Source organism: Canis lupus, chromosome 4 (genome assembly GCF_048164855.1).
Source record: "Canis lupus baileyi chromosome 4, mCanLup2.hap1, whole genome shotgun sequence".
NCBI lineage: Eukaryota > Metazoa > Chordata > Mammalia > Carnivora > Canidae > Canis > Canis lupus.
The window spans coordinates 42767400-42783309 of record NC_132841.1 but is presented as its reverse complement, the minus strand read 5'-3'; the positions used below and the strand labels follow the sequence as shown (position 1 = coordinate 42783309).

General features: G+C 39.5%; 1 protein-coding gene across 1 annotated transcript in view; it reads left to right on the top strand.

Annotated features, from left to right (window-relative positions):
* Positions 1–15910, top strand: part of DOCK2 (dedicator of cytokinesis 2) — a 397905-nt gene that overhangs the window by 104884 nt on the left and 277111 nt on the right. The window contains exons 24-25 of the mRNA XM_072824198.1: positions 2704–2774; positions 4760–4866. Coding sequence (XP_072680299.1) covers positions 2704–2774; positions 4760–4866 — 178 coding nt within the window. The remainder of the gene's footprint in view (positions 1–2703; positions 2775–4759; positions 4867–15910) is intronic.

Below are 15910 nucleotides of genomic sequence, written 5' to 3'. Positions count from 1 at the left end.
GTAAATACATAACTCATGGGGGAAGCGCAGCCTGCTGATGTGTTTGATTTGGCTAGCACAGGGTTAGAACAGGTCAACAAGAATGACTTACTCTTTAGAGAGAGTGTGAGTTCCTCATGTCTCCTTACTTCCCACTGGCCCAGACTCATCCCATTCATTCTTTTCTTTTGCTTGCCCAGCTTTCCAGGCATCTGTTTTTGCTACATCTGTTTGGTGCTTCCTGATAAAAATGGCCTTGACCAGCTAGGTCCGAATGTACTAGATACTGTAACTGCCTCGAGAAATGTTACAGTGTACCCTAGCATATTAAAATTATGAAAAGTTCTGCAATTAAAAAAAAAAGCTTACTGGTTTATTTTTACTTAAGCCAGGGTTTCTCCAAATTATTTTATTGCAAACACTTTTTCCCTCACAGGATACCTAACATCATCCTATGGAATAAGGGTGTCCCAATAGAACATCAGCTTTGGAATCTTGTTATCTCTTGTCATCTCGAATTGAAAGAATAAAAAATAAATTCCTGGATACAAAATCCAATAACTATAAAGAAAAAGTCTGACAAATCTGACAACATACAGATTAAAGTTGTTCTGTGCAATGAAAGATATGATAAACAAGGCTAAAAGCCAAGCAACAAACAACAGGACAAGCAAGAGGAAATTCTTACAAATCATGTTACTGCAAAATGGTTAATTTTAATGATACATAAAGAATTCCAGAAACAAGTAAGGAAATAAATTCTTCAAAAAATGAGAAGATATGAACAAGCAATTTAGTAAATACAGATGTTCAATTAATATAGAAAAGGTGCCCAATGCACTAGAAACCAAAGATTTGTAAATTACAGTTACAAATTATATATCACATTGACAAAATAAAAATATTTGTGTACCAATGTTAGGGTTTTGGGAAAGGAATAAAAGGAAACTGGTTACTGTTTCTTTCTAAGGTAATATGACAGGGTTTCCTAAAATATATACACATTTTGATGCACTAATTCATCTGAGTAGTCCACCTTGTAGGGATTCTTACAGGTACATAAAAGTATATATTAACTCTTTTCTTACCACATATTTTACAATAAAGAAAAATCGAATATAGTATGAAATCCAACAATAGGCGAGGATTTAAAGAAGGTACTGTGTACTCATAAGGGCATTGCTAAGTAGTGGTTGGATAGGAAGGGAATGTATTCTATGAGATGACATGAAAAGTTATCAGTGCTGTAGGGTTCATTGGAAAAAGCAAGGTGCAGAACTGTCTAAATCACACACACACACACGCATGCATGCACATTCCTGCACAGAAATCAATCTGAAAGGAAACTCATTGGTAGTAGCCCCTCTGGGAAATAAGGATTGGAGCTGAGATGGAGGTGTGGGACTTTAGTAACAATCTTCACCTTAATACTTTATCCTGTGTGATATTTTTTACATTGCATGTATTACTGACCTTTAAAAATTATAAACAGCAAGAAACAAGAAAACGTTGAAGGCATAGAGGAGTTGTTATTTGAGTGAGGTGGGCATATAGCTCAAGGCTTATGCGGGGTGGCTGCCTAAATTTGAATCTTGACTCTTACTTGCTAACTTTGGGATTTGGGGTTACTTATTTAATCTTGAGGTCCCTTATCTATGAAAATAGTTTTCCCTTGTAGGGCTGACATAAAGTTTAACAAAATAATCTCCTAGGTGTTCTGTGTCAGCCCCACTAAAAGTTCTCAGAGAATAGTCATAATTATTATTTATGTCAATTAAGAAGCTCAATTGTATATGGTTAGGAGTACAATTTTCTTTAGAAAGGAAGTTTCAATATTTTTATTTTGATCTAATTACTAAAGGGTAATTGATACATGTAGACTATGAACACTTTCTTTAGAATATAAAGAAAAATAAGAGAATATTTTAAAATACATCTTTCTACTAGATGCTTAAGTATTATTGTCCAGCCATGTGACTTATAACTCCTTCTGTAGAAATTGCAGTCCACTCTGCTGCTTCACAAAGGTTGCTGTGGTGCAGAGGATTGCATGTGTCTCATACCTCTGGATGCATCAATTAATTTGCACAGGGGAAAGAAACAGGCCACCACAATGTGCAGCTAGTACACTAGCCTATCTAGTGGTCCAAAACATGACATGCCCACCACTGTTCAAAAATTGGCCAGGGAGAGAAAATATAAATAATTCAGTCCAAGCTGTCCTTGCCACCCACAAAACAATTCAAACGCACCACCTTCCAATAATGACAGAAGTAAGTACTTAGCAGTCACCCAAAACATGCCTGGCTCTCTATCGGATGCCTCATGCATATGATTTTTCATTTTCCCAATCAAAGTAGTTTTCATTTTCCCTATTTTACAGATAAGAACATTGACACATCAGAGAGGTTAAGTGTTTTGTCCAAAACCACATGGTTACAAGGAGTAGAACCAAGACTTGACAGCAGATGTCTAACTTCAAAGTCTGTGATCATCATATCCATTACTGCCTCCTTGAAGATAGGAGAAGTTGTGGTTTGCTTTTGTCATCAAAGTAGTGCATGCTAATGTCTCAGTGTGCATACAGAGTCTTGAATCTCTGCAGGAGTGGGCAGGATTCAGGGTCATTATCCCTTGATCCCTTTCACATTGCAAAGTATCCTCCTTATTATGTGGAGTTGTTGGATGTGGACATCCCTCATGTTTATTCCACTTTCCACCTAGGTGGCGGCTTTGAAATATATCCCATCTGTCCTTCATGATGTGGAGACGGTCTTCGATGCAAAGTTACTCAGGTGAGAGCTCACCATCTACTTTCCTGGGCTCTGATGGCAGGCCAGGAGTTCAGAGGGAGAGGAGGAATGCTTTTGTGGGGGATTCTACGTCGGCATCCAGAGCTGGGGGGGCGAGGGAGGACCCATGGTTAGGAACTTGGTATAGGGCTTCCGGTGTTGGACTTCTATGTTCTGGTTTTAATTTGCCAGACATCAGTGAAAAATAATATAAAATAAGCATCCTTCATTGATGACACGAATGGTAGAGAATGAAAACATGTAGGTTTAATAACTGATTGGTGTAAACGTAAATGTCACCATCCCAGTTGGGCTTGGAGGTTATTTTAGGGTTCCAGTCTGTGTCCTGTATGCACTGCAGAGAGCAACTTCCAGTCCCTAATAGGAATAATAGAGAAATAGACTCCCTTTTGCCTTCTTCTTTATCACATTTCTCTCAAGAGATGAACACATTTATTTAAAGTGACTATGCTATTAGATTAGAGGCCTCTATACCAGGTATGGCCTTTCCTTCTTTTTCCTAAATTCACTTAAGTTCCAAGATAAATATATAGAAAAAATTTAAAACTTTTTATTGAGATACTTTTAGATTTTGAAAAGAGTTGCAAAGATATGCCCTTTGCCCAACTTCCGTTAATGAGTTCAAATTTTACTTAGCTATGGCATAGTCATCAAAACTGAGAAGTGAACATCACTATAATTCTATTCACTGCCCTCCAGACTTGATTTGGATCTTCTCAGTTTTTTCACTCATGTCCTTTTCTTCTTCATATCAAGATTTCTGCTGGCTTCTTCTCATCCTTCTAGTCTCAAACTAAATGATACCTTCTCAGAGGAGCTACTTCTGAGCGTTGTAAATAAGTTCAGTTCTTCCCCCAGCCCCTACACCATTACTCTCTGAATCAACTCCCTATTTCTTTTCTTCATTGCACTTATCCCCTCATATTGATTTGTTTGTCTCTGTGCTGTGTGCCAACCTTCATTAGAATGTGAGTTCCAGGGATCCCTGGGTGGCGCAGCGGTTTGGCGCCTGCCTTTGGCCCAGGGCGTGATCCTGGAGACCCGGGATCAAATCCCACGTCAGGCTCCCGGAGCATGGAGCCTGCTTCTCCCTCTGCCTGTGTCTCTGCCTCTCTCTCTCTCTCTCTGTCTGTGTGTGTGTGTGACTATCATAAATAAAAATTAAAAAAAAAAAAAAAAAAGAATGTGAGTTCCATGCCGACTGGGATCATGTCTGTTCCTATTGTATCTCCACTATTGTGCACGTTGCCTGTCATACATCAGATAGATGCTTAACAAGTACTTGAAGGAATGAATGAACACAATGAGCTGATTTGGGAAAGCTGACAGGGGCTGTAATTCAGTTTCAGTGGTGTTTTACGTTCACTCTATTGAGAAAGAACTCTCCTTTTTCATGTCCCAAACTAGTTCTAACCTATAATTTTTCATAGCTTTTTTTTAAGGACCCTTTTGATCTTAAGACTTATAAAGTATTACTAACTATAAAACACTTGTAAATAAAGTAGTATAGTAACAAAATCAGAACTTGGTTTTAAATCCTTGTTTTCTGAGCCTCCTAGCTGTGCAACCTTGGGAAAGCTAGTTAACTTTTCTGAACCTAGTTTTCCACTTGTAAACTGGGATAAGTATTTATCTGCCTCATAGAGTTGTGAGATTCAAATGGCATAATTGATATAAAGTGCAAAGCATGTGTCTGATACACATACGGGCTCAGGGTTATTGGTATTATTTTCAGATTTTCGCATCTCTTTGGATGCTATTAATAGTCAAATTGACACCAACTGCATATTGGCTTACTATGCATCTGATGCTTTGAGAGAACTTGGTGGGGTAGTGGTGGAAGAGAGCAAGATGTATGTCATTTCTTCCTCCACAGAACTGACAATCCGGGCATGAATTCTAAGTGCCAGGATGTGGCAAACATTGATCTAACTGGCCCTCTGCTCTCCTATTTTTCCTGCCCTCAGCCAACTCCTATATGAGTTCTACACCTGCATCCCCCCTGTGAAACTGCAGAAGCAGAAAGTCCAATCCATGAATGAGATAGTCCAGAGCAACCTCTTTAAAAAACAAGGTGAGTGCAAAGCATCCTGGCTAGGTGGGTGGTGCCATAAACCACACAATGCGCTTCATGTTCTCAGCAGGCCAGAGCAACCAGCCTGGTAACTCAAATGTTTCTTCTCCAACAACTCCCTGGTCTGAATATATGCAAAAAGTAGAAAGTGGCTGACAACTTAGCTATCACAATCTAAATTGATTTTAGGAAGCTTAGGTTACATTGTTTGCTCCTCTTGAGAGAGTTTGATGAGGTGGTAAATTTGGAGTCATACATGTTAGGTCATTCTGCTGTGATGTTTTTTTCCCCTACATGATTTACACTTAAACACATGTCTTCAACTTGAGAAGAAGTAAGTGAAGTTTCTTTTGTTAGAAAGAACCTGTAACAGAGAAGTTCTCAAAGTTTCCAAAGTGAAAGGATAAACTAGAGAGTGACTGCAGATTCCCGTGACCCATCTCAATGATTCTCATTGAGTAGGAATTAGAGGAGTTTGCTCTGTTTTATTTTTTTGAAAACTGTAAATTACTTTTGAGTAGGTAATACATTCACATGGATCAAAATGCAGAGGTATGAAAAAGTACCACGTGAAAAGAGTCCCTCTAAGACCCTGGGCATAATCACTTGGATCCCTTCTCCAGACGCAACTGGTGGTTTTAGTTTCTTGAGTTTACTTCCAGGGATACTCTGTGTGTAAGCAGTCAGATACTTATATACTAAATATTCTTCCCTGGTCATTTATTATTATTATTATTATTTAATTTATTTTTATTTATTTAATTTATTATTATTACTATTATTATTATTATTATTATTATTATCAAATAGCAGCAAATATTCACCTGTACTATACTTTATCTTTCTTCACTTAATGGTATTTCCTGGAAATGACAGTGGCTTTGGGCAGAAGTTATGGTCAGAGCTTCTGCTCACCCCAAACTTATCTCTGATAACCACCAATTCTCTGACCAGGGCCCCAGTGCTAAGAACCTTGGGGTGTCCTATTTTTGAGGTTAGTGAGCTAGATGGCCACACATCTGGATATGACCAGGCAGGATTAGAAAGAAGTCAGAATGCATCAACCACATCATCTCCAGCAACATTTGACATTTCTGGCATTACTCTTATTTATGAGGGTGAAAGCAATGATTTTTGAGGGTCAGCACTACTTTCTGTACACTAAGGCCAACACTTCTTAATTTTTAATTCCTCTGTGTCCACACCAGTGTCGGTGATAAAATGAGAAGCAAACTGCAAGAAACAAGAGGTCTTAGAAAGCAGAGGAACAGTCATCACCCAACTGAAATTTCTTTAGAGAGCTAGGCTTGAATATTTATGTAAATTGTCTGGTAATCACAGAAATATTCAGGAGCCACTTCACTGTAAATATTCTTTTTCCCCAATGCTTAGTTAACAAGGTACATCCAAAATTGCTGTCTGAATTCCTATCCTTGGAGTTAAGGACAGGAGAAGGGCACAAGAAGAAAAGCGTTCTCGTGATTTCAAACTCATTTCTGTGATTTCTTGACCATTCAGACAGATGTGTGACAACAGATTAATCCAATAAATATATGGTTTATTTGTGCAAGGTGGTTTGTTGCAAGGTGATTGGAAACTAATCCTGGTAAGTCTTTTTGTATTTCTCATATACTGGATTTTTAAAAGTGGGCATTCTGTGGTTTCCATGTCAGAATATTGAACATGGACTCCACAACAGAATGAATTGTCCTCACTCTGAAAGCTTTGAAATATGCCTGCCCCTTCCTGCCCCTTCCTGCCCCTTCCTGCCCAGAAGAATCCAGTTTCTTCCTGGATTACAGGTAGTGTCACTTTAGAGATGAATTGAGTCCCACCCCAGGGATGTGACAAGGATGACTTTAGCTACATATGATGCTGCACTGCACAGGCAGCAGAGGGTGGGGTTACTTGATTCCCAATCATTGTTCAGTGCTGCCATCATTGTCAGGGGCCCAGCTTAGCACTGAGGACAGATGGAGTGCTAGCACCACCCTGGATTGGGCATGTGGTGTCAATTCCAGGCTGGTGGAAGTTAGAGTGATTCCTTTACTGAAGTCACATCTCCTGGGCTGGTGGTGGCCCCTGAGAGCTAGCAGAATCACAGAGCAGCCTGGACGGCTGCTGCTCACCAGTCCTGCTGTGTCTCTGAGTTTCAGATTCAGTAAAAACCCTCTGATTAATATTAACAGACAGAAGGCCAGCCCCAGTGTTGTACACAGTTAGAAATGAAATGCTAAATTCTTAAGCTTTAAACACTTAGAGAGACTAGAAATAGTTGAACAGAGTGCTCTTTGGGGACCCATTTTAAAAGGGAGGCAATATATAATTAGTCTATCCATCCTTGGTTCACTTGTGAAAGCAGTATATATAGCTTAAAGGTAACTCCTCTCCCACTATTGATTTGCTAGGTGAACCCTCTTCCCAAAATAACCCCAAAGGGAAACTTCAGCCCATTCCCCTTCTTAAGTGTTCAGGTTCCAAATGAATACAGTCTGAATTCATATGTGCTTACAGGGTGTCTGTCATTTGCTCTTGGCTGAGGGTCTGTCTCCTTTACACCCTTAAATAAGGTGAGTTTGACTCCTTGGCCAAGTTTGAGCTGTAATGAAATCCCTCCTGTTGTTCTCCCTGTGAAGTATCCTGTGCCTCAGGGATGTGATTTGCTTTGAGCCTGCACTCACTTAACTGCCAGATGTGCAAATTGCCTGGAGTATTGTGGGTGACATTAGCTTGTACTCACAGCCTTAAACATTTGTATTGACATCAAGCAGAGGGGCCAGAAGGCTTTTAAGCACTTTCTGAAATTCTGGCAGACTATTCTATTGGCCTATCTTCAGAAAGATCCTATGGAGAAGGGGGAGAGAGGTTTGCTGGTTAAGGGCACTGTTCTTGTGTCTCACTAGGCTTGGGTTCAATTCCTCATTCATCCTCTTATCAGCTTTGTGACCATGGGAAATTTATTTAATATCTCTGATCCTCAGTAAGCGTATCTGTAAAATGGAAAAAAAATCTTATTAAGATCAGTAGATAATCTTAATTATATAATTAGATTATTAATTAATAATCTTATTAGGATTATTAATTAATAATCATCTAAGTCTATCTTAGAGGCTGTTTTGTGGGCTAATGAGGTGAATAATGCATTTAAAGCGCTTATCACAACATAATGTCCTATACTAAGCAGTAGCTGTTATTGGCATTGTGATTATTATTTCTAATGCTCCTTTCATTTTCCTAGCTTCTGTTCTGACCTTCCAGTTCTTTGCAATAAGGGGGTCCCTTCATGCTTGACAGTTGCATGTAACCCTAAGCTAAGCTTCCTTGTTTCTAGGAAGCTACATGTATATCCTCAATCTCTGAGAAACGTAGGACTTGATCAATAAAAGGGCCTTGGCCTGCATGTGCTTCCCACTGTGGTTTTGAATGTGTTTTTTTGTTTGTTTGTTTTTCCAATCTTAATTTCATTGCCCCATAGTTTTGGAAAGGGCCCATGCTATGTATGTCTACAAGAAGTAAAAGTCAGAGTGGGATGTTTGTGCTTTCTGTTTTTATTATTTATCTTGCTGCCATATGCCTCAACATAGTTACATAGTTTGGAATACTTGACAGTCATTCTTTATGATGGTTTGTTCCATGGGGCTCTTTTAAAACACACACACACACACACACACACACGTGCACACACTCACACATTTTACCACTTTTTTCTTTCATGGAAGTAATTAGTCTCAACTTTTACTAGACCTGTGATCTTGAGTAAATTACTTAATTCTGTAAATCTCAATTTCCTCATCTGTAAAGTGAGAATAACCACAGTATGGGTCTTATTGGGTTGTTGTGTGGATTCAGTGGCATAATATGACTTTTTATCCTGGGGTATGAGAGGGTTAAGAGTCTCAAGCAGCCAAGGTTGCATAGGGAGTGGCTTACCCAGTGTGAATGACTTCAGGGTTCAGTGAGAGGAGAACTAAGAAATCTGTGGAGACTAATTTGCTGTCTTCTTCAACTCAAGCTCAGACTTGCCTGCTGGTGGTGAAGGGAGAAAGGAATAGATGTGCCCTGAGAAAGCTCTGAGGGGAGTCTACGAGAAAAGCAAACCTTATGTGCCTTTGGAACAGATTTGTCCCTATGAGAACCTAATCTCTAAGTAATGTGTCTTTTTAGTCTGATGCTAATCAGATGTACCATCTGGTTCAGTGTAAACTGCTTTAGGATCCACATTGCTCGCTTTTCTCAACTTCCAAAACAAACAGAGGAGGAGGAGAGGGAGAGACAGAGATGGAGATGGAGACAGAGATGGAAAAACAGAGAGAGAGACAGAGACAGAAAGAGAGACAGACAGAAAGAAAGAGACAGGAAGGGACACAGAGAGACAGAGACAGAGAGAGACAGAGACAGAGAGACAGAGACAGACTTGACAGAGATTTGGAAGTTCTTCCTATGTTTATTTTCAGCTAGTGGGTTTTTCTTTGGAAACTTTATTGAGAAGCTGTTCTGTGAGTACAAGCATCCAGTTTCTCTTTTATCAGGATGTAATTTCCTTCTTTCCCCCTCCTCTTATCTGTTGCCCACAGTATTTGGAGCTTCAGGGACTTCAGTTCACCATGGGGGATGGGGACACAGATGGCTGTGCCCAGTACCATAGGGGGTTTATCTTTGCTAATCAGCACATCACTGCAGCACTGGCCTGGAAGTAGAGGAAAGTCTTCTCACTCTGCAGTTATTACTTTGCTTGTTGAACTTATGTAGCAACTTTGAGCCTCCAGGATTCCACATCTGAAGAACGTGAGTAGGAGTGTTGCCGTGAGAATATAGACTTTTTGATTCAGGTAATTCTTGTTTCTGATCCTGCCCTGGTCACTTACTAGCCGTGTTCCTTTGAACAAGTAACCTCTCTGAACCTTGGTTTCTTTAGCTACAAAAATGGGATAATGTATGTAAAACAACCAGCAGAATACTTGACACACTTGCTACTTATTGAAAAGTACCTATTGTATCTATTGTATAATAATAGCCAAAAGAATAATAATGAGATCAATAGCACCTTAGAGAGAGACTTATATTTATTAAATGCCAACTATGTATTAGGTGTTATATAGGACATAAACATGTATTAAATTCTCACAACAACCCAATATCACAGGTATTATTATTCCCATGTTACAGATGGAGAAATCAAGTCCTGGAAAGTCAGGTAATTTTCATCCCAATGAGACCAAATATTACACAGTGTATTAGGGTATTCATGTATTGGGCTATGTGATGCTGGGGTAAAAATACATCCCCATATCTCAGTGGTTTACCAAGGTAGAAGTTTATAGTACTTATTTCCTTGTTTAAAGTGCTTCCTGCCTTCATAATATAAAAGGCATAAGTGTGCCTTACTATATCTCCTGAAGAAATTTTTTTTCTTTCATCTTCCACTCATTGTCCCTGTTTCAAATGCTGGGCAACTCTCTGTATAGGGACCTTTGCCGGGGCAGGAAATGGGACTCTTGATGTCAGTAGTAGCTATGTTACTGCAGCTTTTCAGAGCATAGCTGCACTGCAGCAAGTGATGGTGTTAGCAGGCCACCTGAGGCTTGGGATGTCCACATTAGGCATGAGACTGTTCAGAAGGAAAAGGCAGTAAGAGCACAAGACCTCTTCCTACCAGGACATGCACTGGTCTTGTGGCAGGCTTCTTGTCTCTCTTGACATTGTACCTACATAGCCTTCCATAATCCATTTCTCTGCAAATATTGCCTAGAATGCATTCTATCTCCCCAGCACTTTCCCCCACCCCCAGACACTAACCAGTATTATTGGTTATTAACCAGACTATTACCGCTTTATGACCTAAACCCGATGTCCAGTCTGCAGTAAGTAGGCGTTTCAGCCCCACCGTGTTCATTCAGCACTTCAGCACTCAGTCCCTCTTGTAGGTGGGGCCTGGGAGGTAGTAGGGATACAACTGTTGCAAGTTTGCAAATTTCTGCACCAAGTTCAGGGTGCAAAGATGATAAAGCCTCTAGTTTTTGTTTGTTTTTAGTCTAATCTTTTTGAGTCTTTATACTGTGGCAACTTAAAATTTTCATGTAATAGTAACTTGTGGCTTCAGTCTTTCAGATTCAAGATAGCCCACTCCCTCTTTCCTTTTTAAAAATATTTTATTTATTTATTCATGAGAGACACACAGAGAGAGGCAGAGACATAGGCAGAGGGAGAAGCAAGCTCCCTACACTGACCCTGATGGGGATTCCATCCCAAGACCCTGGAATCAGGACCTGAGCCAAAGGCAGACACTCAACCACTGAGCCACTCAGGTGCCCCACCTCTCTTTTTCCAATGTTGCATCTGGAGCTGTGTCCCAGGGACCAAATTAGGAAAGGGAAGAGAGCCTTTGCTTTTGGCTTTCCCTGCAACGTATCCAGAATGGTTCTTTTTGAGACTTTGGCTCAAGAGGGATATTGAGACACATATGTCTTGGGGCTGCATGTCTCAATCTCAAGGAGAGGGGCCACTAGCATTCCCCTCTGTCACATCTTCTTCCTTCCTGAGGAAGCTTTCCCCACCTCTTTCCCCAGGGGCTATAAAAATGGTATGGCTGCCAGGGTACCTGACTAATAGGGGAAAGTGGGATGATAGCGAGTTTAGTATGTTCAGAATATTATCCTGGATTCAGAAAGAGGATAAAATAAGACATAGACCTTCTGTGAGGGAGATTTCTCAAGCCATAGGTGCACCTGGGGAGTTTATTAAAATTGCAGAATCCTGGACAGTCTGCCAAAGAATCGACCCTGAAGATGTTGGTGGGGAAGGTGAACAATGTTCATGGTGTCAGCCCTCCAAGGGGATTCTGATAAAGGTGGCCCTCTGGTCGATGCCTCTGGAATTGGAAGCACACCTCCAGGAAATTAGATGTGGGAAAGGAAAACAGTTTGGGCAGTGAGAAGTGGTTCCCACAGTGCACAGTGCAGACTTGCATCATATGTGATATCTCACACTCTTATTTGTCTGTTTATGGGACTGTCTATGCTGATGGATTGGACTCTTTATGGGTAAGGGCTATGATTTATTTCTTTATGTTCCTACTCTGTGTAGAGCTTCGCCGATGCCAGCTTTCAGAAACTGGTCTTTGGACTTTGGCAGTAATACAATGAAATGGTCAGAATTGCTTACAAGAGGGGAAAGGAAAGAAAGGACTTCGGTTGTACAGAACTGGAGACATTACGGTACTTGATTCATAATACACCTCATCATTGGTCCATACAAGTGCTTGCTTTTCTTTTCTTACATATTCAGGTAGTTATTAACTGAATAAATTAAACATTCAGCTACTCACTACCCAAAACAAAAACTAGAAACTTAACAGTTAATTATATGTAACCATGTGGCTCTGTCTTCTACCTAAGGTGACCATATTCTTGTATCTTCCTTAATGCTTTCCTTCTTATGCAGTTTTATTGCATCTCTGTATATCCCCAGTGCTTTGGTTATTTTACCTTTATAAGAAAGGTATTGTACTGTGGTTAACTTGGCAGGAGTAGAGGAGTCACTGACATCATTTTCACTTAAAATTATACTGATTCATCCATATTACAGGTTGCTAGAATTCCTTGTTTTGATGACTGTGGAAGGTTCCATTGTGTGAACAAACCATGGATTTTAAGCACTTAGGCTGGTTCAGCGTTTCCCTGTTATAAGCATTGCTGCTAAGAACGTTCTTGTACATGCTTTTTATTGCACATGTCCAAGAGTCTCTTTGGGGTATATAACTACTAGACGATTTGCTTGGTCATAAGGACCTGAATGCTTGACTTCAGGAGATAGTGCTAAAGTGTTTTCCAAAGGTGGTTGTACCAGTTTACATTCATTCCATCAGTAATGCATGAGGGATTCTGTGGATCCACATTCTCTTCAACACTGGGTATTCTCTCATTTCTTAAGTTTTTCCAAAGAGACAGGTGTAAGATAACTCTTCCCTGTCTTGGGTTGCATTTCCTTGATCACCAATGATGATGAAAATCTTTTCTTATGTTTTTTTGCCACTTGCGTTTCATGCTGGTGATATGTCTGTCCATGTCTTTTGTTCATTTCCCTATTGGATGGGTTGTATTTCTCTTATTGATTTGCAGGAAATTTTATGTATCCTTCATACTCATCTTTTGCTGACCTTATATATTATAGATATCTTCTCATTTATATACTCATAACTTATCTTTTCATTTACTCAAGATGTAATTTCTTAACAGAAGTTCTTATTTTTAATATCAATTTATTGATCATTTTAAGTCAGATCTTATTATGTCTTATTAAAGAATCTTTCTCAATTCCAAAGCCTAAAAGATTTTCATTTATATTTTTACCAATAATGTAATAACTTGATTTTCAAAACACAAGTTTGTAATCAATCTACATAACTTATGTTTTATGTATGGTGTGAGGTAGGAAACTGATTTTCTTTTCTTTCTTTCTTTCTTTCTTTCTTTCTTTCTTTCTTTCTTTCTTTCTTTCTTCTTTCTTTCTTTCTTCTTTCTTTCTTTCTTTCTTTCTTTCTTTCTTTCTTTCTTTCTTTCTTTCTTTCTTTCTTTCTTTCTTTCTTTCTTTCTTTCTCTTCCTTTCTTTCTTTCTTTCTTTCTTTCTTTCTTTCTTTCTTTCTTCTTTTTTTTTTTTTTTTTTTTGCCATTTGGCCATAACTGTTCCCAGTTTCAGGTGTGGGACAGTTTATTTTCTCCATTTAGTATTTTGTATTTCCAGGACATTATTCTTCCCTGAGGACTTGAGTACAGGGAGACTTGCTAGAGCCTGTATTCAATCCCTGGTCCAGAGTGTGCAATTCCTTTGTGCCATTACTAGGTTGAGGGTGGAAGGGTTAGGAGGGTCAGGCTTCTCTTTCTGTAGGCACACCCCAAATTAGGCTCCTGTGTTATGTTGGCTTCCTGTGTTATGTGGCAAGACATAACACTTCTCCAGGCTTGGACCTTTTCAGTTATGAAAAAAATGAGATGGTTTCTTTGAATGTTCATTTTTCTAATAGCAAGAAATTGCTTGGGCCCACAGGGTGGTTTCTTTCTGTATCTGATTAAAAAAAAAAAAAGAGAGAGAGAGAGATAGAGCACTGAACTAAGAGTAAGGAGACCTGAATAATAACAACAACAATAATATGAACAGTAGCAACTGCAGGTGACATGTATTGAGTGCTTCTTATGAACCTGGGACTTTGCTACACACCAATGCACATTATCTCATTTGTGGCATAGTTGTGTGGCCTTAGGCAAGTCACTTAACCTTTGTAGACCAATTATATAATCATGACATTGAGCACGATTTTCCAGAGCTCTACCAACATGAAAACTTTTTATTTAAAAAATCATTCTCTGATTCAGAACGATAATGTTGCTGAGTCTTTTGAACATTGTTTCATGCCCAAAAACCCCTCCTTCCATATATTGCACCCAATGCTTTAAAATATCCTGCCTGAACTGGGAGCAAGGAATGAGGCCATTTTATAGAAGGTCAAACAGATAAATGGAAAGTGCAAGATGCCCTCAAGTTCCCATAGCCAGGCTCAGAACCGTAAAAGGATTTACATACTGGAGCCAATTTATTTTCTTCAAGAAAGAGCTGTTGAGTTTTGAGTACCTAAGTTTTTTTCTCATCAGGGTACTTGGAGACATCAAAGATTTTTAAAGAGGGGCTTGTCCCTCCTGCCTACAGTGTTACAAAGCCACGTCCAGTTCCAAAATGTCCCTTTCCACTTGGAGATCTGAGAAGAGGCTGTCCCTCACATCTCTTCCCTTTTCAGTGTGACTGATCGCAGAATTCAATCTTGAGAAGAAATCTTCAGATCTAGAATCAGAGAACATAGTGATTTAATAAACTGCAGAACAAATCCAGGAGAGATTTGGAAAAGTGTCCTTTTTTTTTTTTTTTTTTTTGGCTGAAGTGAAAAGAAATCGGCATACAATAAAAGAAAAGAATTCCTCTTGAACCTCCCCCAATACTTAGAATAGTAGCTTTTAATGACATTATGAAGTATGACATTATGAAGTATGATTTAATTGGGGGGGAATCCCAAATTACCACTTTAATGACAATCCAAATCAACTCTTCTGCAATTAAAAAAAAAAGTACCTCATTAAAACTAGAGAACTGCAAGATCAGGCTGTTTCTGTGCCTTTCTGTCTGTGACCCATGGGGTTCTTTCCCGGTTCTGAAGTGATTCTTTACGTGAGGAAACTCACACAATGAGAGAGTTTCTGTAAATCTTTACACATTTATATGTTGACTTCAAAATTGTTTTGTTTGTTTTCATTGTGAGATTATAGTCATGGATGGTTTAAATTATAGTGAGGCAGGGTTTTAGGACATTCTTAAGCTTTTATGAGGACCTGTTTAGGTTTGATTTTGCTGATTCCCCCCACCCCCCAACATCGTCCTAGAATAGAAGGAAGTTTCCTTCAGACCGCAATACAGCTGAATTGAAAACCAGCTGCAGATTCATTTCAATTGAAGTGATATTTATTGAAAATCTAAAAATGTAGCCAGCACTATGCTATGGGGATTATGAAAGAAATATAGTGATAAATCATTTTATGGGGCACTGTTGTGCCCAAGATCGCGAATCCGAGAAACCACCAAGGAGCCGACACCGATGCAAACACACGAGGGTTTATTTGCAAGCTCGAGCTTGGGTCCAAGTGTACCCAACACAGAGGAGCAGGGACTTAGACCCCGAGGTGGGTTTCAGCTTAGTTTTAAGGGCTGGTCTAGGGGACCTCCAGAAGGGGTGGAGCAATTCCTCAAGTTCTGTTTACATTCTGATATGGGGCCTTCAAGGCATTGAGCTCTGTTCTTATTCTAATAGGGACTTCCTGCCCTTGGCTTGGGCTCTGTTTTTATTCTAATATGGGGCTTTCTAGGACGTTTAGCTGTAAGCTGTTTTCTTCCTGTAACTGAAGTAAGGTAAAGTTCAGCTCTTATTCACAGGGGCCTGGGATGGCTGTACTTGTGCTAACGCTGAACTTAAAGTGGAATGGCCTTCATTTTCTCTGCCTCCACT